The sequence below is a fragment of the Myotis daubentonii genome, chromosome 12 (assembly GCF_963259705.1).
Source record: "Myotis daubentonii chromosome 12, mMyoDau2.1, whole genome shotgun sequence".
In the NCBI taxonomy this organism is placed as follows: Eukaryota; Metazoa; Chordata; class Mammalia; order Chiroptera; family Vespertilionidae; genus Myotis; species Myotis daubentonii.
In genome coordinates, this window is record NC_081851.1 from 29,782,319 (window position 1) to 29,807,449 (window position 25,131).

The 25,131-nt window shown below is 37.4% G+C and overlaps 1 protein-coding gene across 3 annotated transcripts in view; it reads right to left on the reverse strand.

The window, feature by feature from the left end:
- The window catches only part of CTNNA2 (catenin alpha 2), a 1,136,278-nt gene that overhangs the window by 8,440 nt on the left and 1,102,707 nt on the right, over positions 1–25,131 (reverse strand). For 2 of the 3 annotated variants that reach the window (XM_059659311.1, XM_059659308.1), the window contains exon 18: positions 17,382–17,522. The exons of the other annotated variant lie outside the window; for it this stretch is intronic. In XM_059659311.1, coding sequence (XP_059515294.1) covers positions 17,382–17,522 — 141 coding nt within the window. The remainder of the gene's footprint in view (positions 1–17,381; positions 17,523–25,131) is intronic. 3 annotated transcript variants of the gene reach the window in all.

Sequence of the window (25,131 nt, forward strand, 5' to 3'; positions counted from 1 at the left end):
TTTACACACTTGCAAAAAAAAGACAATTCCTTTGTGGCGAGCCCTTACTCTGTGCCCTAGTCCACTCACTCTTCCTCACCAAACATCCTCAATGCAGTGAGTTAGCAAAGGTGGATTCCTTCCTGTTAAAACAGTAACCATGGTGATCACAAAGCAGCAATTTGCCATTCACCCCTGTGGTGGCCACATCAGACATTACTAATCAGTCATGGCACTATGCTCCCTCAGAATCTGCTGGGTCATAAGGGTAATAAAACATCTCTACCTCCCTCCTCCAAGAGGCCACATTTTGACAAGAGTTGCCCAAACCAACTTGATAGGTTATCAATTATACCTCTACTTCTGTATTTAAATTAACTTGTTTAATACATTTTGTTTTTATTCCCACTAACAGATCACTGACAAATATTTTTATCTAAATGCTGCATATACTCTTTTTTTACACTTATTACTGACACCTTAATTGCTAATTAGTGGGATCATCAAGCAGGAGACATAAGTATTAACAGAACTGCAAAGCATTTGGGGGGGAGGGGTTAAATCAGGTGATAAAAATTAGCTGGATATATTAACAAGTATGGTGGCTGAAGTGGAAAATGACCATCAGAGGTATAGTGTGATTATTGTTAAAAATAAAAAATAAAAAGCTGCATTGACTCTATTTGTATGAGAACATTTACCAATCCTTGATGACTACTAGTGAAAATACTGTGGGATCACTCCTGTAGAGTTGGATAAATCCCAGGGGGTACTCCCCTTTGAACATGGGATCTTGAAAAGCAAATGTTTTACAACTTTAAGTAGTGAATCAATCATGACAGAAAGGAGGACAAGATATGCGCTATTTTTTCTACAGGGCTACCTTGAGTGATGCCAGGGAGGCAACTGGTGCTCCATCAACACTGAAGACCAGTAGTTAGGAAGCCTGCACACAATGGCTCAAGATTAAGTTGGCAAAGACCTTAGCAGGAAAGCATTGCAATGTTAGGCTAAGAAAAAAAAATTCTCCACAGTGTTGCTAAAAAATTTGCCAACTGGCTCTCGGGTAACTTTCTCAAGTGGACATATTTGTGTCTTCGTTCTTCATTCATTTAGGTAGGTAGTAGCGCTTCATCGTCAGCCAGTCCACTGATTAACTGTCTTCATTTGCATTTTTTCAATTATAGGTAAGTAAACCTTGGGGACTCCCATGAAGGCTTAATTACAGTCAACAAATTTTCTAAATATGGCTTAGGGCCATTTTTCTTACCATTAAAGGCAGTACAGTTTTTGTTCAACCCAAACAAGGCATTCTTGCTAAACTTGGAATCCCAAGGAGAAGTGGGAGTATTGAGGTATGTTGGCCCTTGGAAAGACACAGTTCCCACGTCCATTTTATATATTTCTTCCTCCCTGCACCCTTCCTTTTCCCACACTTTTCCGACTCATTCTCTCTGGGTCGTTCCCACATAACAACCAAACCATGAGAAATAAATCCAATAGGAGAATTACCAATGGAGTTTTAGGCTTCCACCCTAATTGGAAGATATTCCTGGGTAAGAAGACAATCTTTGTGTCACCATGTAGCAGTTCTTCAAAAGGCTAAAGCTTCCTTTAGCCTTCCCTAGAGGGAGCCAGCTAGCAGAAGATCAGTGCCTTTGATTCCTCTGTTTCCCCCATTCTCCCTCCCTGAGCAATATCAACATGACTGGCAGACAAATCTAGGACAGTCATTGTCCAAGAATCCAAGAGAAATAAGTCTTCACAAAATGAATGAACAAGCCACTAATAGACCCTCCAACCTTGTAGGAATGTGCTGAAGGCTAGTTAACACTGTACAAAATAGCTCCTAGGTTCCGGCACACAAAGTGCAACCACTGAGTGAAGAACAAACCAGAGTCAAGGACCACATCTTTGGGGGCTGGTTGGCAGAGAATTGTGCCTAGAAAGTAAGCATAATCTGAGAACCCTGGATTCTTCTTCTCCCTTCTTAAACTTCTCTTCACATTCAACCACAAGGAAATGGATAATTTAGAATTATTCCTGTGCTGGGGAAAGTCACCTCCCATCCACCCCATGCCCCTCTCCTCATCGGGTGAGTGGAAAATGCTGGTAGAAGCCTCCATTGCTGCCTGAGTCCTGGATGAAAAGAGTTGAAGAGCAGACTAGACCCCATCCCCCAGGGACTGTTTGCTGCCTCTCTTTAGGATCCTAGTTCCCTCTTCCTCACCCCTTCCAACTCCTGTCCATTTTCTTTGTTCTGGTAAGATATTCTCCTGCTCTCCCTCCCTTTCTATCTTTTCCTTTCTATAGTGCCTAGGCTCTGGACTCAGACCCCTAGTTCAAAGCCTGATTAAGCTGATCACTGACTATGTGATCTTGAGAGAGCTACTTAGTCTAGCTCTATCCACTTCAAATTTTTAAAGTAAAAGTAAAAATGAAAAAATACCACACATTTATTTAAGTATTTAGGTATTAAATGAGATCATATCCTTCAAGCTAAGTGCTTAGAACATGGTAGGCCCTTAGTAAATCTTAGTGTTTATTATTACTATGATTTATCTTTCCTTAAATCACCATTAAAGAAAGGTATCTTTAAAATTATATTTCTCTAAGTCCTCCTCTTTTACTTTCTTTTTCACGGTTCCCCCATCCAGCATTTGGAGTTCTGTCTTTTTACTAAACCAAGTATCGTCTTGGCTTGCTCTCAATGCCTGAATATTCCAGTTTTAATGTGTTAGGGATAAAGGCATGAAGAAGTTTACAAGGGAAATACATAAGCACCAAAAAAAAAAAATAGATCTGCATCTTTTTTAGTTTTACTATATTCTTTAGCTGAATGAAGGAAAGGAGGGATCAAGCTTCAGCACAAGTAAATTTGGATTTTGTGTAAAAGTGTGACACCCCAAATATCTAAGAACATTTTGTCTTCATTTAACCCCCATAAGCTCTAAAACTAGAGTCAAGATAGCTCTAATAGTAGAGAGAGGGAAGATGATGTTTAGAGATCTAATTTAAGAAGCATAAAATATTTTACCCAACCAAGTATAGGGCCTAATTCCAAAAATACAAGCTGTTCATTTTGGTTAAGATATCATTTCTTATTAAAAAGAAAATGATGTTATCTGGAAAATGTAATACCTTAATTCATTAAAATCTTATATTGTTGTCAGAAGCCAGTTGAGAGTCCCAGCTACCTCAAAAATGGAGCCCTTTCTGGCCTAGAAAGTCTCACCAGTCACTGCAGATCAACCTACCAAGCCCTGTGTTTTATCTCCATCAAACACTTGGGTTCCCTAGACTTGTTTCTTAAAGTCCTAAATCTATTTTTTTATAAGATACGAGCTATTTTAAATCTTTACCTCAGTCTTGAAAGGAGCACCTTCATCTCCAGCTAAGTTGGCCTGTCTCATTAAATCCATCAATAGACTCCAGATATTAAATCTACATATTCTTGAGAGGTTTGTGAATGGCTCATCAGACTAGTTTCCCAGAACATGCATATACCAATCTTGTGCCTTTGTACACACTGTGCTCACATTTATTAATCAAATAAGTTAGCAAAGGGCAGGTCTTGAGAAAAGACTTCCTAAAGAAAAAAATCCAAGATAAATAAAAGTCAAAATCTAAGGAAGGACATTGCCTGGGCCATGACCTGGAAAGACCAGGAAAAAGAAAGTAGGACAGGTGCAAAAAACCACAGTGGACAACATTAAGACAAGCCATACTTGTCAATGCTCCAGGCCTCTTTCAGAGCTAATAAAGCAAGGATGGTTGATATGTGCCCAGTTGCTGTCATTTCTTCATTGGTACCTTTCGCAAGCATGCTCAGTCAATAACAGTACTTTTTTCTACTGATCCTAGAAATGCTCTGAGAATTCGTCTCAAAATATAGGCCAGGCAATTACTAGCAAATGGGGAAAGTTAGAAGTCAAGATAAAACTCATTCATCATCCCCTCTATTCTACCCCACCAAAGGCTATGCTTTGATTAAGAGCAGTATGTTAATATCATTTCTCCTTCATTACAATAATTATCTTCTCACATAATTCATAAAGAATTATTTTTTAAGATATAATGCAGTAAATTGAAGTGAAATGATAGAAACATATGTAACAAAATAATTCACTAACAAAATTTCAGCTCTTCTTTTATTAAAGGAATGAGAATTTGGACAAAAAGAAATGAGTATCATTATTCAAGGGTTCACAAGAGGTCTTCCATATAATGCATAGTTTAAAACCAGTAATTTTAATTAAATTAGTTTTAAATTTGAACAGTTGATCCATAGCTTTTTATAATTAAACACGTTTTTCTGCCTACTTTTAAACATTTTTTGAGCAGACATAGAATAATGCCCTCCAAATCTTTTTCTTTCTTCCTGGTCACTGCTTTTCCCATTGTAAGATGTATACCATTTACCAATTTTATCACATATTCAAATAATTTCCATGTGCTCACATTGTCAGATAGAGGTTTTCTACCTTTAGTTCAACATCCAAAAATGTATTTTCTTCTTAGATTTATTTTTCCCCAACCTCTGCTATATCTCAAACACCTAAAAGCTGGGGTCCTCAAACTTTTTAAACATGGGGCCAGTTCACTGTCCCTCAGACCGTTGGAGGGCCAGACTATAGTTTAAAAAAAAACTATGAGCAAATTCCTATGCACACTGCACATATCTTATTTTGAAGTAAAAAAAAAAAAACGGGAACAAATACAATATTTGTATTTGCATGTGGCCCGAGGGCCGTAGTTTGAGGACCCCTGCCTAAAAGAGTGTCTGGCATCTAGGTCTTCCATAAATATTTGCTACATGTTATTAAATAATTGCAACTTTATGGGTGAGGAAATAAGATGACAGAATTGTCCAAGGGCATAATGCCTAGTCCCATACTCAACTCCCTCAGGTCTCCCACCTGTTCATTCTTCCATGGAAGATTATTAAAAGGCCTGCCATTGACAGGAGTATGGAATTGAGGGACATATTTGAGTAAGTAAAGTGTAGTCAAATGGTAATACAAATCTTATGACCTCTTTCTCTTACTGTGCCCTCAGTGGTAGAGTTTCAGGATTAGGCTCTCCTCAGAAAATAATCACAATTTTATCCTTTGTGTTTATTGCTTTCAGTGTATAAAAGTCTGAATTTTATTTCAAGACTGTTTCCCCTATTAATAGTATCAGCATATGAGACACTAAGCTGTGTTTGCTTGATGTCTTAATAAATGATCTTTAATCCTCAAAACCTATATAAGGTATATACCATCATTCCTTTTTTACATATGAAGAGACTGAAATAGAGAAAAGTTAACATTTTTGTAAACTTAGGTTCACAAAATGTATACTACCATCAGTCCACCGTGACACCATCTTCCCTGACCAGGACTTCACCATAGGCTGTGTCTGCTCTGAATTCTTTATTTCTGGCCATTTGTCTGGAGCTAATCATGAGTTACAGTAGGTATTAACTGTTCACAGGGTTGAGTCATGTGACCAAGCAGTAAGGAGGTGAATTTCCTTATGGCACAAAAGGAGAAATGCAACACCAATTTCCTACCTTGCAAACATGATTCCCATGAAATATGAACTAGGCAAGTACCAGGGACATCATCTTTTACTATTTTCTTGCAACTAAAAATATCTACATGTTCAAAGAAGACTTGATCAAATAACATCTAATTCTCCCTTCTTCTAGTCACCATATAAGTCACTTTCTATTTAACCAAACATGAAAAATATTAATTCTAAATTTCTACAACATTGCCTTTTAGTTTGCCATACAGTGTACACTATGATATAATGTGAGGTTGACTGATATAGTTAAAAAAAACACACACATATAGTTAGTATGTGTCAGAATGTGTAGATAATGGTAACAGCTATTTCCTGTATTTCCTGTTCAATTACTAGTCTATGGAAGACAAAGCTTAGCAATGTCCTTACATTGCACAAAGCACAAGATTACCCATTAGAGAAACTGGCTCTAATCTAATCTTTCCTGTGCCAGTTCGACTGTGAAAGTTAGGGGCACTCTAGTAACCTCTCTGCACTTTTATTTCTTCAGCTGTAAAGTGGGGTTATTAATATTCTATATTTCATCAATTATTCTGAGATCCATGTGGGAAGGCAAATCTAAAACAGTTTAAAATTTAAATAAGTATGTCACTTTAAAGTATTATTGCATAACCTCTGGGTACCATTGGAAGTCCTTTTAAAATCTTCACCATAATTTATTGGATCACCTGGGAACTTTAGGTTCAAACAAACCTCGGCACAGAGAAGGGTATTCCAACAGACTATGGGATACTATGAGGGTACCATAAGCCCTAGCAAAGCAAGAACAAGGTACTCTCAATAGGAGGCAAGCTTTCTTCTTCCACCTGACAGTGGACGAGAGAAGGGATGAAGTATGGTTGGGGTAGTCTAGATACAATCTCATTTTCCCATTTTTGGAGAATGGTTAAGAAATGTGAATCTCAAATAAAACACAGGAAACTTCTTTCAGAGACCTAAACACTGGCTATGGAGTGCAGCCCAAAAAAGAGATGCAGAAGGTCAACTAAAAATGAGGTAAACCATTCTTGTCATATAAGTAGCCAGCTCATCCATGGAGCTGTTCTTGGTGATTCCAGCTCAATTCTCATTATGTTTCTTGTTAGAATCAAATAGTTAGTTGTTTACTTGCTGCTTTCCCTTCAAAAACTTTGTGATACGTTAAAGTCTTGTCTTGAGTGTTAGGTTTCTGGCCACTTAGGAACAAGTACTTCCTAGTGCTTTACTGGCATGTTGTCCAGAAGCATATGGGATTGGGTGTTCGTGTCCCCAGTGTTTAGGCTGCCTCTTCAATTGACCGGCCTATTCATACAAGTCGATTAGTACTCTCTTCATTTGGTAAATGTACTTTGGATGTTTTCCGGATTCAATACATATTGAGCATCCCAAACAACTATATCTGTCCTGTATATTGTTACATCACATAATCCTCACCAAGGAAAAGTGATCCATCACTTTATCCTCACTATTCAATAGATAAAGGAATTGAAGCTTAAGGAGAAGCAACTGGCTAGCTAATCCTATATAATAAAAGGGTTATATGCAAACTGACCCTAACAGCAGAATGATTGGGAATGACTGGTCACTATGACACACACTGACCACCAGGGGGCAGACACTCATCAATGCAGGAGCTGCCCCATGGTGGTCAGTGCGCTCCCACAGGGGGCGCTCTGTTCAGCCACAAGCCAGGCTGATGGCTGCCAGTACAGCGGTGGTGGCAGGAGCCTTTCCCGCCTCCTCAGCAGCACTAAGGATGTCCGACTGCAGCTTAGGCCTGCTCCCCGCTGACAAGTGGACATCCCCTAAGGGCTCCCGGGCTGCCAGAGGGATGTCTGATTGCCAGCTTAGGCCCAATCCCCCTAGGGAGCAGGCCTAAGCCAGTAGGTGGTCATCCCTGAGGGGTCCCAGACTGCGAGAGGGCACAGGCCAGGATGAGAGACGCCCTCCTGAGTGCACAAATTTTTGTGCACCGGGCCTCTAGTAAGACAATAACCAGGGATTTAAATGCACGACTTCAGTTCCCAGGCACAGGGTATTTAGCTACATACTTAGCTCTGGCTGCTTTGGAATACAGTAAGGAACAGAGGGCATTTTAGGTGGTTCCCCTGAGAAGCCAGGGAACTTCTCCATAGAGGTGCCTGCCAGGCTTGGCCTGGTTTGGAACCTCACAGTCTGTTTCTCCCGGACTGTGCATTTAGCTAAAATGCAGCCAAAGCACCAGACCGTTCCATCTAAAACTGGAAATATCATCTCTTTGGTCCAACAAAGTACCTCTACAGCTGGACAACATATTGTCTGTTCCTTTGCAAAAGAGGTTGAGCTATACAAGGAACTTTCAAAACCACAGATTAAAGGCCAGACTATCCTCAAAAGACTGAAAATGCATAACAGTATTGCCACAAATCATAGAAAAGTATCAGTGGGTCCCTTTAAAGCAAGCCTCAAACCTACGATATTAGAAATTTTCTTTGAAAAATAAAAGTACTTCATGAACTTCTGAGAAAATCACAACTTTTCACCAGTGAAGAAAGATAAACATTAAAGGGCCAGAGAGCGTCTGGTACAGTAACTTGCCCCTACTAAAATCATGCTTAGTATTAAGATGAAAGTTTCCTCAAGGCACAATCCCTACCTTGGAGTCCCTGTGAATCTAGCCTTTGACAAAGTTAAATCACCTCCATATTTATAATAAGATATAAAGACCACCTCATTATTTCTTTACCTGATATACTAAAAACTGCCAAGGAAAACTCTTCAAAAATGCTATAGCTACATCTTTGAAAGAAGTAATCTCTGTTATATTTGGACTCCCCACCTGTTACAGTTCTCCAACTTTCTCTTTAAAAACATTCATTCTAAGGTGTGAAACATTCCATTTCCACCTATAACTTTATTTCAAGGGCTCACTCACATTAATTTCAGCATTGCAGAGCTAAATATCATCTTAAAAATACCTGCATAAGTAATTTGCATCTCAATGAGACCATCCTGCTCCATTTCTTAATATGATTTTTAAAAAATATAAACTGTTACTGCTACGTTTCCTTATTTTTTTAAAAATTGTACTTATTTGTTCTCATCAGAGAATAGCTAAAGTGATATGGAATGATCTGTGAAAAGGATTTGTTTTATTAACAAACGTGCTATAAAAACAATTGTTTTAACTTCAATTTCTTGCTTTTTACAAACAAGGATATGAAAGTCATTTTTGCCTTGTTTAAAGTTTTAAACAACATTCTGCCAAAGCTTTTAATTGCCTTTGAGAGTAAAAATGTCTGTGCCTTTAAGACAGGAAGATTTGGGGTAACTAAGGATAGAGGTAAAGACTTTGAAAAGGTGTATTATGATTATGGCCAGAGAATGATTGTGATGGGTTCTCAGGAGTCTTGCTCTAGGAAAGTTTCCAACCCCTCTCTGATGCCAGGTTGGGGGTAGGTAAATGGCACAAGACACTGGAATCATTGTATCTTCCATCTCCCACCCTTTCAGAGGGAAGAGGTAAATGCCTCCGTTTCAGATAGTCTGTATGTTCTAAGTAAAAGGTCAGATTTCAATGAGACCTATGGTTCTCCTCTGGGGTAATTTTGTCTCTCCAACCTAGGATACATTGTGCAATGTCTGAGGACATTTGATTATCACTACTGAAAAACGAGACAACAGAGATGTCTACTAAACATCCTACAATAGACAACCACAACAAACCATTGAAACTAAAAGTTATCCAGACTAGGCAAGGCTAACATAGCCTAATGGAGCAAGTCGAGAGGTTTCTTAGGAAAGGGCTGAAACTGATGCCAAATCCTGGAAAGCTCTCACCATAGCTCAGAGAGCTTTCCTCCCTCTGTTTCCTAGACCTGTATTTTTCGAAGAGTGATCCATGAGTCAGGTGCGTGAGAAACATTTATGAACCAAATACAGATTCCTGATCTCTGGCATGACTTTCAGAACTGTGAAGGCAGAGCCCAGGAATCTCCATTTTAATCTGCTACCCAAGTGAATCTTCTACACATTAAAATATGAGAACAACTCCCTCACTTCTCTATTAAGATCATTCCCTTCTATATTATTACCTCTCCGTAAGCAATTCTTCTAGGACTCCCAATGCCAAGAGAATGTAATCTCTATGAGGGCAGGACTTTAGCTGGTTGTTTACTGCTCTATGTCTCATGGCTCAACTGGAGTTGACATAATGAGAGAACAAGAGGGTACCTACGTCATCCAAATTCTGTCTTTTATGGGGAGAGACAAGATAATGGAAAAACATTAGCTACCCATTTAATTTGTATTTCTACACTCTAGATAATGTGCTAAATGTATGGCACATACTAACACATTTAATTTTTATATCAATGCAATAAAACAATTATGAATATCATCATTTTACACATGAAAAATGGGATTCAGAGAGGACAAGAAACTTGCTTAAGGTCATACAGTAACTATTGGGATTCAGAATTCAATTCATGTTCTATTCAATGGAGAAGAACTATGAACCCATGCCTAACTCTCCCCACTTTTTTTTCCAGATTCCTCATATGATGTAAGAAATTGTTGAAGTGAGGAAACAAATATTCCTGGGAAATCTCCTTAAAGGGGGCTAACAGCTAAGCAGCCCACTGTTTTTGCTCTCTTCCTGCTTTTCTTCTTCCTATATGGGAAATGGTAAGGTGGGGAATTAGCAGTCATCTTAGACTGAAAAGTGAACAGACCATAGTAAAGCAGACCATAAAGTTAGAAGGGGCCTGAGTCCTTGAGGCTAGGCTCTGGGCTTACTCTACTGTCCCTGAATTATACAGACCTTCTTGAGAGAGAGACAAACTCTATTTGGATAATTCATCCTATGCAGTTGTAATTAAACCTAATTAAAACATGTGCAAGGCTTTATAAAATTACTAATACTATTATTTGGTGTTAATAATTTAGGATACTTAATTATAAAGCAAAATTTAACATCTACATAGAATTAATATTTTAATATATCATGACCTTTCTGTGGGAGGGCAAATGAAACCAACCATGGCCCTTACTTTCAAATTCTTTTTTAAAGTAAATGACTAATTTGATTCAGTTCTTTTGGAAGAAATTCTGTATGTATCCATACAATAATCTTTATTTTAAAAAAAGTCTACTTAATGTACAAAAAATTTTAAAGTAAATTACAAAGAAATTTGTTAGCTAGAAAAAAATGAATTACTTCATCTTTGGCCCCAAATCTTAATACACTTTGCAGTCTAATATTTAAAATAAAGTCACATGCTTTCAGGTAGGAACACATGAATGAATTAATGATAGACTTCCAAATCATTTATTGGGATTTTTCAGTGTGATAACATTACATTGGCAAAAAGAATGGCAGAGAAGCTAATGTATTAGGCACACATTATGTGCTCCTTGTGCAAAGAACCAGGGAAAAATGAACATTCAGATACATTTGCTATCTTTATGGAGCTTACAGGCTAATTGGGAGACATCACATTAAATGCTATTACATTGCAGTGTCATAGCAGGAATGACAGACAACTAATCATGCTGTGGAAGAATATCAAGGCAGGCTTCCAGAAGCCCTGCAATGTACCAACCAATGACTGTGTGACCTCCAGGTAGTTACTTAAATTCTCTGAATCTCATTTTCCTGGTATTTTTAATGGAAACAACAGTGTCTCCTCTATAGGATGACTGTAAAAGCAGACTGCATTTAAAATGCTTAGCACAGGGCCAGGAACATACTAAGTCCTCATGGCATCCTAGGCAGTATATTAATAATTGTGACTTACTAGGGTCCAGGTGGCATTACTATTCCAATTTATAAATCAGAAGTGAAAGCACAGAGACTCATAATATTGCGCAATATCCCCGCGACTGTAAAACACTCAGTTGATTTCCAAATTCGCATCTAACAGCAGCACCTTGCTCAAATTTTAACACCTACCTTAAAAGAAAAGGGTATTCTCTAACTTATTTTTCAGATCTCTAACTTCAAAATCATGTGTCTGTTACTGTTCTCTGCTTGGCTTTTATTCAGGTAAAAGGCTGGACCTTGTGGTAAATAATTTTGCCTGCACACATTCTTAGAATCACCTAAGGTTACATATGCCCGGGTCGGTGTGATAAAGGCAATCACAGAGCTATGCATCAATGGTAAGAAAACTAAAAAAAAAAAAAAAGACTTGAGGTCGCCATGCTAAAATGCCAAATTTAATTTACGCAGTTAATGGCAGGCATTGGCATCCTACCAGTCAACTGCTTTTAGAATCTGATAGTATCACCATCTCCGCCAAAGAATTTGCTTCAGTTATCAGCACAAACAGATAAATATGGAGAAAAAGCAAGGAAGCTCTCAAAAGCTTTACAAAAGATACTGGTGATCTGGAACAGTGAAACTATATGTGAGACAATTAGGGGGTTGAATCCAGAACTGGGCCTCATTGCTGTAATCTGAGACCTATCTTCTTCCAGACCAGCATTCATTATCACACCTTAGTCAAACATAAGATAATTCTGTCTTCTTACATCTTTGAACAATTGTACAACTGTCTACAGAGACTGACAGGCATAGGATAGCAGCTGTTACCATCAGAGAAAAAAATTAGCACTTTTAAATGATTGATTCAAACATATAGTTATGTAATTAATATACTAAGTAGTGCCACTTGGACCCTAGTAAGTCACAATTATTAATATACTGCCTAGGATGCTGTGAGAACTTAGTATGTAGCCATGTAATTAATATACTAATGTAAAGTAGCCAAATAGTCCTATCAAAGAATACCATTCAGAAACAAATACTGTCCCAGATGATTGCCTCTACCCTTTATCCTGGCAAAATTGAGAGCTGAGGAACAACTTAGCTCTGACCTTCATTAACTCCTTACACTGGAGCAGGACAATGAAATAGGCAAGATGGTCCCTTAAGGTGTATAGTTTCATGCCTTTCCATCAAGGAGATTTAAGAGCATCACTTAGTGATCCTTTATACATAACTAGAGGCCTGATGCACACAATTGGTGCAAGGGGCTCGGCCCTCGCAGCCCCGGCTTCATCCGGAAGGACATCCAGAAGGTTGTTCGGATGCCCAGTCTAATTAGCATATTATGCTTTGAAAGTTCTTTTTATGCTTAACCAAAATTCAGACCAGTTTTCTCAAAAGCATTCTTCAAGTCCAAAAATGTACTTTTCCCCAAGTCTTTTAATACTTGAATACATTTTTCTGAATTTTCTTCCAAGAACATCTATAATAATAAAAGTGCATTATGCTAATTAGACCAGACATCCTTCCGGACAAAGCTGGGGCTGCGAGGGAAGCCTAGGTCCCAGGTGCCTGCCAGTGGCCAGAGGGAAGCAGGTGCCAGCAGCCGGGGGAAGGAAGGCCTACTCGAGCATGAATTTCGTGCATCAGGCCTCTGGTAGATATATAATGAGTCAGTTTGTTGTCTTGTAGAGTTTCCAAAACTTTGCTGTGAAAATGAATCACCTGATATGGGTTGAGGGTCAGATGGGACATTTAACTACAAAATCCAAGAACCTACTCCCTACAATGCTGAATTCAAGAGGTTGACAGCATGGCCACAGAGTCAACATTTTACAGTTAACAGTCTCCTTCCACCCCTTTCCAGGTTTAGCACGCAGATGATCCTCTAGCCATTTTGAAAAACACTCATTACAGCCAGAAAGGGATTAAAAACTTTCTTTGATATCCAGCTGCCACCTGCCTTTCTAATTTCATTTTTCACTTTTCTTCATCTTTCTATCAGCTCTGAAAACTGCAGGTCCAGTCAGCTCTGAATACATCTATGCCATAATACTGTGATCTTTTCGTTTCTCTTGGGCTAGTCCTTTCTCTCCTCCTTCTCTAGGGGATGCCCCCATCATTTTGTATATACTTCAGTTCAAGTGATTATTAAAATATCCATTATATTTTAATGCCATGTCCATCCATAGGAGAGTGATATCACATGTTACTTACCCAATAAATGTTTGTTGAATTATAAACCTAACAGATTCTAATTTTTCTAAAGTTACCTCTTAGGGACGTTAAGGGAAGGTGGAAATAGTTGCCATCCTTGTTCTCTTGAGACAAAAATAATTCTAACATTTCTAACTTCCTTTAATAATCTATATTATCCCACAAAGTTTTATGTAAGTCCTACTTGGACTTTTTTGGGAGAAAGTTTTAAGAGAGTGTTCCTGATGTTGATCTTGCTACTTCATCATTCCCATCTAGGCAAATTTAGCTTTTAAAAGTGACTGTCTGAGATAATATATTCTAAAAATCAATTTTTATGTCATGATAGGAAGTTAAGAAACAGTTCACCGGATGACATAGACAAAGTCCTTAGAATCTGGGATAGGGGGTAATGCAGTTTTCTCCATGAAATTCCAGTCTGTCAGGAAGGCCAAAGTAATAACTCAGAAGGAACTTGGATGGCAAGAAATACAAAAAACAGTGCCTTCTATGTGATGCAAAGTTTACACTGCAAATCAACTATAACAATAGAGAGGCTCTCAAACATAAGTGTTCTTCTTTGTCAAGGTGGGCAAATCATGCCCAAATCAGTAACCTCTTTCCATGTGTATGGGGGAAAGAGACTTACATAATCATGTTTAGTTTTGCTTAGTGTTAAAACCTTCTCAAACTGGCCATTTGAGAGCAGAATCTGGCATGATTCGGGCTCAGAGAAGTTTCCTTTTGCCTTGGAAAACCACCCCAGTTACATGGATTCTCCTTAGCTAATGGGCATTTTCCATAACAATCGACATTTCTAAACCTGTCAATGATAATCCCAGAAAGTCTAAGAGCTAGTTTCCTTCTGTCCTTAATTCCTTCCTTTTATTCATTTCTCTTCCACATTTGTGGCTGCGAGTTATCATATGAACTTTGTTGTAACTGAGAAAATAGCTGCCTAATTACATCTTAATAATCCTTGCAGTTCACTCACTTGCAGCCTCCTCAACTCTTCTAAACAGGTATATCACATACGGTAAAGTCAGCACACGATTAAGGGGGAAGGGCAAATACGGGGCTGGACTATGAGCAATGACTTTGATTTTGATAGATGGCAATTCTAAACACAGGATATCCTTTGTAACATTTACAGTTCTGTGGTCTCACTGACCTGAAATGCTTCCCTGCTGTCCTTTGTATGACAACACAAATCTAAACCACTCTGTTCAAAGTTAGCTGATGGCCTCAGCTTCTCGGAAAGCATTCCCTGTGCAATCCAGCCCACCTCGACCACAGGGATATTTGGGATATTTCTTGGTTCTTTGACACTTAACTGTGTTCACCTCCAAGCTGACACTTGGCATGTATCTAGACTCCCCCAAAAGTTATACATTCCTCAAGAGTAAGAAACAGGCTATACATGCTTCTATCCCCCATAGCACATAGCTCAGTACCTACCAATTCCCAACTCATCAACCCTTCTCAACACCATAATGAAATTTTGCAATATTGCATAAGTAATTTTGAATGTTAGAACCTGAATGAGACCTAGCTCCATCTATTTCCTAGTAGACAGGGATTGTTTTAAATCTCAAAAAGCAGAATAACATAAAAATTAGTTAAAAAATAAATTGATGTTCTAAATCAACACATAGCTAACTATCATTGGCTTGATATTGTCCATTTAAAAATATATAAATTATTAACCAAATAATACTACATCAGATATAGGGTACACTTTAAAAACATAGTTTAGATTAAAATTTTCTTTCTGGTTTGACTAATTGTGGAACCTATAAAAACAACAACAACAACAAAAAAGTCTCATCAACAATTTTTCCCCATAAACCATTTCTTCAAGAATATATGATAAAACCATAGATTTTTAGAGCAGAAATACTTTAGGGTATGTCCATTAGATCATCTATCATCATTTTACAGATGAGAAAACAGGGGCCCAAAAGACTTAAGTAATTTATGTTGTTACCTAATTAGGCAGTGACAGAAATAGGACCAGTGTTCAGATCCCAAATTAATGCAACTTCTGTTCTACTTCACTGTTTCATTTAGAGCACAAATTATGTGTATGTATTTTTAAATTATAACTTAAATACATACAAAATGAATTTTAAAAAAACACTGAACACCACTATAAATGACACATGCACATGAGGATAAACAAGTGCATACACAATGCATTCCATGACATACTCTCTAAATTTGCACAAGCGCACAACACAACCGTTCTTAACTCACGAAGTTTAAAGATGACTGTATTCCAAGGGTTTGTAAAATATGAGCATTTCTTACCTGGCAGCTGTATGAGGGTTGATAAAAGACATTAAAAACTTGAGCTATGATTAGACATCAGATTTTTTTCTGGCACTGAAAGTGGGCTTGTACTGGTGTTTCAGGGGTCTAGCATTTTTAATGGGAGGTAGGCCACAGACTTGAGAGGAGGCACCCAACCTATGTGATGTTACCCACACTGCAATACTAAGCTGATGGCAGGTGATTATCACCCAGACCTTCCTATTGCCCAGCCCTGGCTCTCTTTTTCCTTACTGTGCCTGAAATCACCACCATTGCAATCATATTACATTAGAAAACTTAGGTGGGAAAATTACTCCAGAAATCGCCACACTGCTCCACCCCAGGTGACAAAAGGGCAGTATCAGCTCCAGTCTATTTTTGGACTAGTGGTTTTGAGCTGTTAAAATGCCTAAGTTGGGGAGGAGGGGCGGGAAAATCTACCCATTACACAAAAGCTATTGATGAGAAAGGACTCCTCCTTTTAAACTGCCCCCAATTCTTTAAAACCAATATCCACACTTAGCCAATTAACTGGGGATGCATATATACTTTGAAAAAATAAGTGATACATTTTCAAAACATTTCATAATACTCCTGATCCACAGGCGGATGCTTTTATCCCACCTCATGAGACGTAACAGGGCCTCAGGTTCTGATGTTCAAATCCTTTCAAAAACACCCACCCTGATGCTCAACATCCCTCACAGATTTAACCACCTCTGTGAGCTTCCTTTGCCCTTTTATATAGAAGCTGACATCTTGACAGTTTTAATAGGTACCTAGGAGTGAACAAGGAAGGTGGAGGAAAATGCTCACTCCAGTTGATCTTTTCTTTCTAACTACTAAGGCATATAAAAGAAATAATCGGTAACAGAAACCCCAATGAAACAAAGGACAGCAGCTTTTCAAAGCCCATAACTACCAAGGAATCACACCAAATGGCATCAATATTATGACATGCAACAACAAAAAGGTAGCAAATTGGGTTGTGACACTTTGTAATGTGGCTGTACCCTTTATCTTGCGAGAATGGTGACTCTCTTTTTAAAAATAAATCTTTTAGTCTTTGCATTAGAAACACTTTCACTTGTTTATATCACCACCAATATTGTTGGCAACTCTTATGTATCAGTTTCTTCACCATTTTAACCCACAATTTTGAAGGAGCAGACTGATTCTCTGGACAAACATCAATAAAGGCTATTCTGCGATCCAGAAATCTTTCAAATGAAGAAGAATGCATTCACCTAACTGGTCCTCCCTAAAGAAGCTCACTGAAGGACTACAGAATGAATTCATTCCTCATCCGCAATGACTTCCAGAGCCCATGGGAAGAAAGACTCAGAAATAGAGGAATAAAAATACCAGTTTCATTTCTCAAGTTTAGATCACAGTTGAAGAGTGTATCTGTGCTGTAGAATCCTTCATCTATATAGAGAATAAATAAGTAGATCCTTTCTCCAATGTTGGTTAACAGTAAGTAAAGAGGGCCTGAGTGGCCGCATCTTTACCTCCTTAAAACCCCATTTTCCTGCTTTCAAAAGTAATGTTTACAATGAGACAGATTAGATTAGAAAGCAAAGTTACTCACCATGGAGGAATCACTGCTTCCACTGATCGGAGCTCCCTCAGCACAGGTTGGGAGGTGGGTAGAAAGTTGACTAGCCCTGCCCCCATCTATGACATCACAATCTACCTCATAAAAGGTAGTGAAAGTGTTCTGAACTCCTGTCTGATTTCCGAGAGATACAGAAAAGAGAGCATGAGAGAGAGAGCAAGAGAAAAAAATAAAACGTACCCTATTGGGAAGGGATTAGGGATGTGGAAGAGGGGGTGGGTAATCGGGAGAAAGAGGCATATGAAGGAATTAGGTGCTGAAAGAGATGGGTGGGCCTCTGTGATATTAAACAGCCCGGCCACTAGGTTTGCTCATTGGTTCTCTTGAACAGGTATATGGACCACCTGAGAGAAGGAGGACGAAGAAGCACCCTGCCTTGTCAGGCATTGTAGGGACAACTGCGGTGGGTTCCGAGGGGGCGAATCCCCTATTTAAAGCACCGAAGATCACCAAGAGAGAAAGCAAGGGCTGAAGCTCTTAAAGCCTGGAACGGTACAGGGGGAGTGTCAGATGCCTTTCTCGGAAGTTCCATTGCCCTGCTGTGTGACCTTCACCAAGCCCTCGGGCCTCTGCACATCCAGCCAGTAATGATACGAAGGGGATACTTACCTCTGTTATTGGAATCACTGAAGAACTGAGGCATTCATTGTTGGTAAAATTGCAACTCTTTTTACTCTTCATTTTTGCACCCATGGGTGGATTTTGTGATAAGCACAATTTCCAAGATAAGCCCATGACCAATGCCTATTTCTACCTTTAGGATGTTAACTTTGACATAAAATATTACTGACAGTCTTGACTAAATTTTTCCATGTATACTGAATATCACATACATATAAAGGGGTCCACCTTTAAAACTGGCGAAAAATCAAACAGCATGATTTCTACAGTCATAAGATCCCCTGCACTGCTGCTCTGAGAGGTCAAGTTTAAGTGACTCAGTGATGCGAACTGACCAGACATTTTTGTCACCTGCAGTTATGCTATAGTCATCTAGTTATACCTCTGAATCTATTTTTTTAATCAGCTAAGATGGAAAATTATGTGGAGAGAACTGTTTTTTGTTTTGTTTTTTAAAAATGAAGATTTAAAAGTTTAAATGTGAACTATTCTAAGTTGTCAATTGGTTATTACAATAAAATACAGTGGGGCCTTGACTTACGAGTTTAATTCATTCTGAGACCGAGCTCATTAAGGAACTTGTTAACTCAAATTACTCTATCAACTCAATGCAAAAAATCGGCTGAGAGACAGCTGGTATCTCAAAAAACTTGTTAGTCAGGACACTCGTAAGTCAAGGCCCCACTGTAAATGGAAGGGGTGATATTGAAGAGCAGGGAGGTCCAGAAACCATCCACATCCAGAAGCCAGATCTCTCTCGCCATAGAAAATATTTTAGTAAAAATAAAGATTCAAAATAACAGCTGTAATTCATGGCATAATAAATGAGTGATGCCTAGTTGGCTGTTTCTGTATGCAGATGAAATTCCCAATTTGAAATTATTTCCTTCTGTTTTAAGTCAGTATGGTTCTATTTCTAGTTCTGTCATCCTTAACTCACTGAATAGATAAAGTGTATTTGGTAATCACAATTTAAAATTAAGCAAAATTGACAAATTAGAGAGTATTTTGAAACACAGAAGCTATAAAATTCAAACTAGTTATAGATTTGGCAACATTACTCTCATCTTTTACTCCAAAATGAATGCTAATGACATTTAAAGAATATCCTGAGAGATTAAAGACAATCGAACAGAAAAAAAAAAAATCTGGCTATGAGAAAAAAATTTTCCTTATATTTGACTTTTTCTGTACTAATATTATTAGTAAAACAATAATACTGTTTATATTTTCCTTATTCTATTTCCATTTTATTAATTCCAAGTCTAAATTCAACTTCTATATTTAGCAGTTTTTGTTGCATGAGATTTCCCAATTAATGGCCCTATACAGTCTTCTTATCTTCAAATTTTTACATATTGGATCACTGACTAGTTGGCCTACCCTTGTTTTTTTACACTTTATAATGAACCCATTTGGTTTTAAAAATTTCTTGATTTTTTTTGCCATGGTCATTATTTCTCTATTTCAGAATGATTATTATTTATTATAAACTTATTTGTATCATAGCACCTTTCATACAAAATTTAAAGCTCATTATTTCAAGAGTAATGATGCACTTCCCCGTTTTCCATGAACCTTAAGATTTTTACTACCTAACAAAGAAGGTACCCTTCCCCCTATGTTAAGATATTAAAAAATGGAGTTAAACACTTTATTAAAACAAAGCAAACTGGAATTAGATTTTAATCTATTGTTATTTATTATTGATTATCTGTTGTTTATTTGGAAACTGGAGCCTGGCTTCAGGAACCCAATGCAAAACTAGGCTGCATCAAAAGGATGCCGAGTGGTGAGCTGTGCTGACTTTTTAGTATGATTGAATGCGATGTCTTTAGTTATATTAGTTAAAATAACAAAGCTTTCTTTGACAAAGAATGCAATGCTGGGATCAAATAATTTCCAACTATTCTCAGGATCTAGCTTCTTGACATTTTTTATAAAAACCAAGTCTTACTGCAATTGTGGATTTGATGCATGCTTGTTATGGCATTACCTGAATGGATTAGTTCGCCCTTCAAGACAAGATATGAAGTAATTGCAAGATTTCAGTCAAGAAACCCCATTACTGAAGTCATGAGTATAACTAACTCTGACCAGAGAGATGTAGGGTTGGTTTTGTATTTTTTGTTTGTTGAAAGCAAAGTGTTTTGTTTTATTTTATTTCTTAGTGAAAAAGAATTGAGAAAAGTCAGGTCGAATAATGTGTATGCTCTGAAAGAATGACCTGCCTAATTATTTACAAAGAAATTCACCAGGGAAGACATAATCAGGCAGTGGCATTCAATTTGCTCAAAATGCTATTAAAGAGAAATTACAAGAGAGAATCTGATTTTGATAGCAACAGATTTGAACAAGGAGCTCTTAGATAAAAAAGATTATGTTTTGAGTTGGTTTTATGATACTCTCTCACATACAGAACCTTAGGTTTAAAAGAGTACATGGTTCTTAGAAGATGATGCTGACTGGAACTTCTCCAGGATATTATTATCTCTCATTTGCAAGACAGATTTGCAAAAGGAAATGGATGAAAGGGGTCAAGAGACAAGTTGTGCAGCTTTGACAGAACATCTAGCCAGAGTTCCAGGAAGTCAAGTTCATTATCAGCAAGGCATCTGCACAGATGAAGGTAGTCAGAGAAAAGCAATCAAATAAGATATAGTATTAATAATGTGAGAAAAGATGAAAGTCTAAATTAAGAAAACTTGTCTTCAAGGAAATAGGATTGGTATAAAATATTTTAAATGCATTTATTACCCAGAAGAAATATGACTGTTCAAAATTGAGTAAGACAATGTGTTCTGAAGCATAATAGATATCTGAACCAAGAAAATGCCACATTGCCCATCCAGAAGTCATTTCTATTTGTAAGAGACATGGGCCATAGCATGGCTCATATTTCTTTTCTAAGGGCTGTGATCAAAGCCATATTTCATAAATCATTTAAGTTAAACTGAAGAAAGCATTTGACAAAATAACATGTAGGGGCAAAATGCAAATGATTGTAAGTTAAACACATTTTTACTTATAGAATATAGTAAACCAAGAAACACAGTGCATACACAGAGTTAGCCATCAACACCCTGCTCTTCTGGCTGAGAATATTGAACAGTAAGATTAAAAAAAAAAAAAAACTTAAAAAAACAACAACAAACAATAGACTACACAATCTAATAAAAGCACAATGAACAGGAAAAAAAAATGTATATTTTTCAGGAAAATTATTTGTTACTAGAGATAAAGGTCTTTGAATGCCTTTACCCAACCAATATTTAGAACTATGCCTGTTATGTAGTTGGAATGCAATAGAAATTCTGAATTCAGTGAATCAGAAAATATAATTATATAAACAATAAATAAATACAACTCTTTGAAGTTCTAATTGTTAGTTTTTCATTAGAACTTAGGATTCGTTTTTCATTAGAAAGCAGGAACAACATATGGAAACATTGATCTTTCTCTAGAAAAATATTCTCAAAATGTTATAAAACCTAGTACAGACTTTAAAAATTCTGTTTCTGCTTTGCCAAGGGGGGGGGGGGCGTCTCTTTCTTTCATTTTTCATTATCTGAGGTAATGAAAAATTGTGCAAAATCAAAATGAAATCCCCAGATAATATTTAGCTTATGGTTTTAAAGTTCATCTTTTATTTTTTATATCAAGTTGTTCACATGTTTTCTTTTTCTTCAACTGCCTTCAGTCCAGGAATTCTTGAGGCATCTCCAAGTAGGAACAACAACAACAAAAAAATCACAATGGATTTCTGTAACTAATTCAAAATAATGTATTTCTTGACTAGAGCTGACAAATTCAAATGTATATAGGAAAACCAGAAAGCAAGAACTGAATTACAGATACTGTTTCTAAATAAAGGTATCCACTCAACACTTTGGATTCACATAATTGGTTCAATTGAAGGGAACATGTATACTGGATTTGCCCTCACATATTCAAAACTAGTTGTTTGTTTCTTTTTTAAAGGGGGGGCGAGGAGGTAGCCCCTCTGACACTACTACAGACATTGTTTAAAACATATTAATGAATATCTTTGAATAAAATTAGACAATTACCACATTCAGACAGTATCTCAAAATTAGAATAATGGCCCTAGCCAGTTTGGCTCTGTGGATAGAGCATCAATCTGTGGACTGAAGGGTCCAGGTTTCAATTCCGGTCATGGGCACATGCCTGGGTTGCGGGCTTGATCCTCAGTGTGGGGCATGCAGGAGGCAGCCAATAATAATTCTCCCTCATCATTGATGTTTCTATCTCTCTCTCCCTTCCTTTCTGGCATAATTAAAAATATATTAAAAGTTTAGAATAATGTCTTATGAGAAAATGTTATAAGTCATTACTTCTTAAATAGGGTTGCCAGTGTTTCACAGATATTAAAATATATATCATTGTCCCTCACCTAGGCAAGGTATCTCTCATGTGTCTAATTTTCAAGTTTTCAAAAAATATTATCATTCATTGGCTGCCTCCTGCATGCCCCATAATTCTCAGAATATTAACTGAAATCTAAGGCATTAATTGCTAATAAATTTAGGTGTAAATTACTTGCCTTCCTTCTTTTAACTAGAGGATTTTCAAAGCTTTATAAAACTTCTAACACCCAAATGAATGAAAGTTCATTGACTGAATGACAGGTAATGGCATTGACATTTCTGAGGCAAAAATGTCTTCTTAAAGCCACTAACTCTTTCTACTCTTACAAGTAATAATGCCCTCAAACTAAAATAAAAACTTCTCAGCCCATAAGTTCAGGTGATGCAATCCAATCAATCTACTGAGTAGATCCAAGTTAGGTCAATTCATCTCCCCCTCCAGGTAAGATAAAGAGAGTTATATGCTTGGTTCATGTCCTAGTTAGAGTCTGTTTTCTTATTTTCTGGGATGACAGCATCCTATATAATAAAGAGCTAATATGCTAATTAGACTGGACAGCAGAATGACCTTCCAGAACGTCCAGTGGGTGGGGCCAGAGGGGCGGGTCCATGAGGCAGCCAGGCCTGTGAGGGGTGAGCCTCTTGCACGAATTTCGTGCATCGGGCCTCAAGTTAGAATATAAAGTATTCTAATTCAATAAGATAGCCAACTGGTTTAATTCCATCAATGAATAAATAATGTCTTTCAATGACTAGAATAGATCACATTGGTAAGTGTAGGGTTCCTATCATTGAGTACAGTGGGGCCTTGACTTACGAGTTTAATTCGTTCCTAGACCGACCTCGTTAAGGAGCTCGTTAACTCAAATTACTCTACCAACTCAATGCAAAAAATCGGCGGAGAGACAGCTGGTATCTCCAAAAACTCGTTAGTCGGGACACTCGTAAGTCAAGGCCCCGCTGTATTTAACTGAAAAGCCACATCTTAGAGCAGTGCACCATCCTCCCTTGCACAGAACTATTAGGGGAGACACCTACACAGGTGTGGTGCAATAGACAAAAGTTTTCAATGATAACTGAAACCCAAAAGAGGTTTTTACTTTTCTTCCAAAAATAATGTCTGGAGTTTGTTAAATGTCACTTTTATAACACTGGGACAATGAGTTTGCAGTGAAAAACCACGTAAGGCTTATTTTCTCTGAAGATTTGCATAATTTGGACTACACAAAAATTAAAGACATATACACTGATAGGAATGTAACCAAGGAAGAAATGAGGCAGGAATCAGAATTAAATGGTTATAGTTTTCCTATCTTAACAGATTAGGGGGTAGGTTTTTGGGAGAAAGATTGAATTATACAACAACCCATCTTACTAGCAAAAATTGTGCCATTCTGCAAATGATAAGAAACTATTTTATCTTCTTATGGTTCTCCCTCTATCCACATTTGTAATCTGAATTTTGTTTTTATCTTACTCTTTAGATCTGGTCTCTCCTACTCTTCCTAGATCAAATATTTAACAAATACTTAATGGCCTACCCTCTGAAAGACCTGGATAAAATTCTTTGGAACTGCAGTAAATCCCCTAAGCACATACCCCTCTGATAAAATGAGCACAAAAATGCATTCCAAACCCTAATTAAAATAGCTAGAAATTTAGATTTTTTTCCATTACTACTACACTTTGATCAGTAAAGATGATCAGAAGAAATAAAAAGGAGATTCTCAAAAAAGTTGCTTAAAGTACAGGTCTACATAACCAGGTACAATGCTTATTTCAAATGACTGTTTCATCTCAATTCAAAATACACATTTTATTGAGAAAAAAACGGAACTTTTCAAATGGAATGCAACTTTCATCTCAACAAACCACAATTTTTACATACACATAGTATATGAAATTATACAACTAAATCTCACATTTTATTTTCCCTGAATTGTATTGGACTAGACATGTCATAGTTGTCAACTATTTGTTCTTGCTTTTTGCTTATTCATGGGGTAATGGAGTAAATGTCAAATCAAGTGTATCTCTTATATGTATATGTGTGCAGATCCACATACGTATCTTTGATTACTTGCCAATGTTAGGGAAGATTTGAATATTGTCAGTTTCTGTATTTTTCTGAATGTTTTTCATTTCTTACCATAACTATTCATGTTGATTTTAGCTGAGTTTAATTTTTTTTAATGACTTGAAATATAGGTGGTACAAATGACTGTAATTAACCCCTATTTTCCAATTTTCTCTTTACCAATTCAAATCCTATCAATGTCGCAAACTGTACTTGCTCGCCTTGTCAAGCCTCTCTCCATAACCCAATTGAAATAGATTTACGTTTGGAAAGGAGAGATTTAAAAGGCAAAGAACAAAAGTGCACATTTGCTCAATCCCTCAGGAACAGGTTAGGGCTCCATTCAATCAGCTTGAGGACTTAGGGAACTAACATTCCTCACTTCTAAACTGTGTTTCTACATTTTGTTAGTATCAAAAATATATACACAGCCTTGGGCAGTGTGACTCAGTTGGTTGAGCTTCATCCCATGCACTGCAAGGTTGCTGCTGGTTCGATTCCCAGTCAGGGCACATACCCAGGTTGCTGGTTCAATCCCTGGCCAGGGTGCATATGGAAGGCAACCATTGATGTCTCTCTCTCTCTCTCTCTCTCTCTCTCTCTCTCTATATATATATATATATATATATATATATAT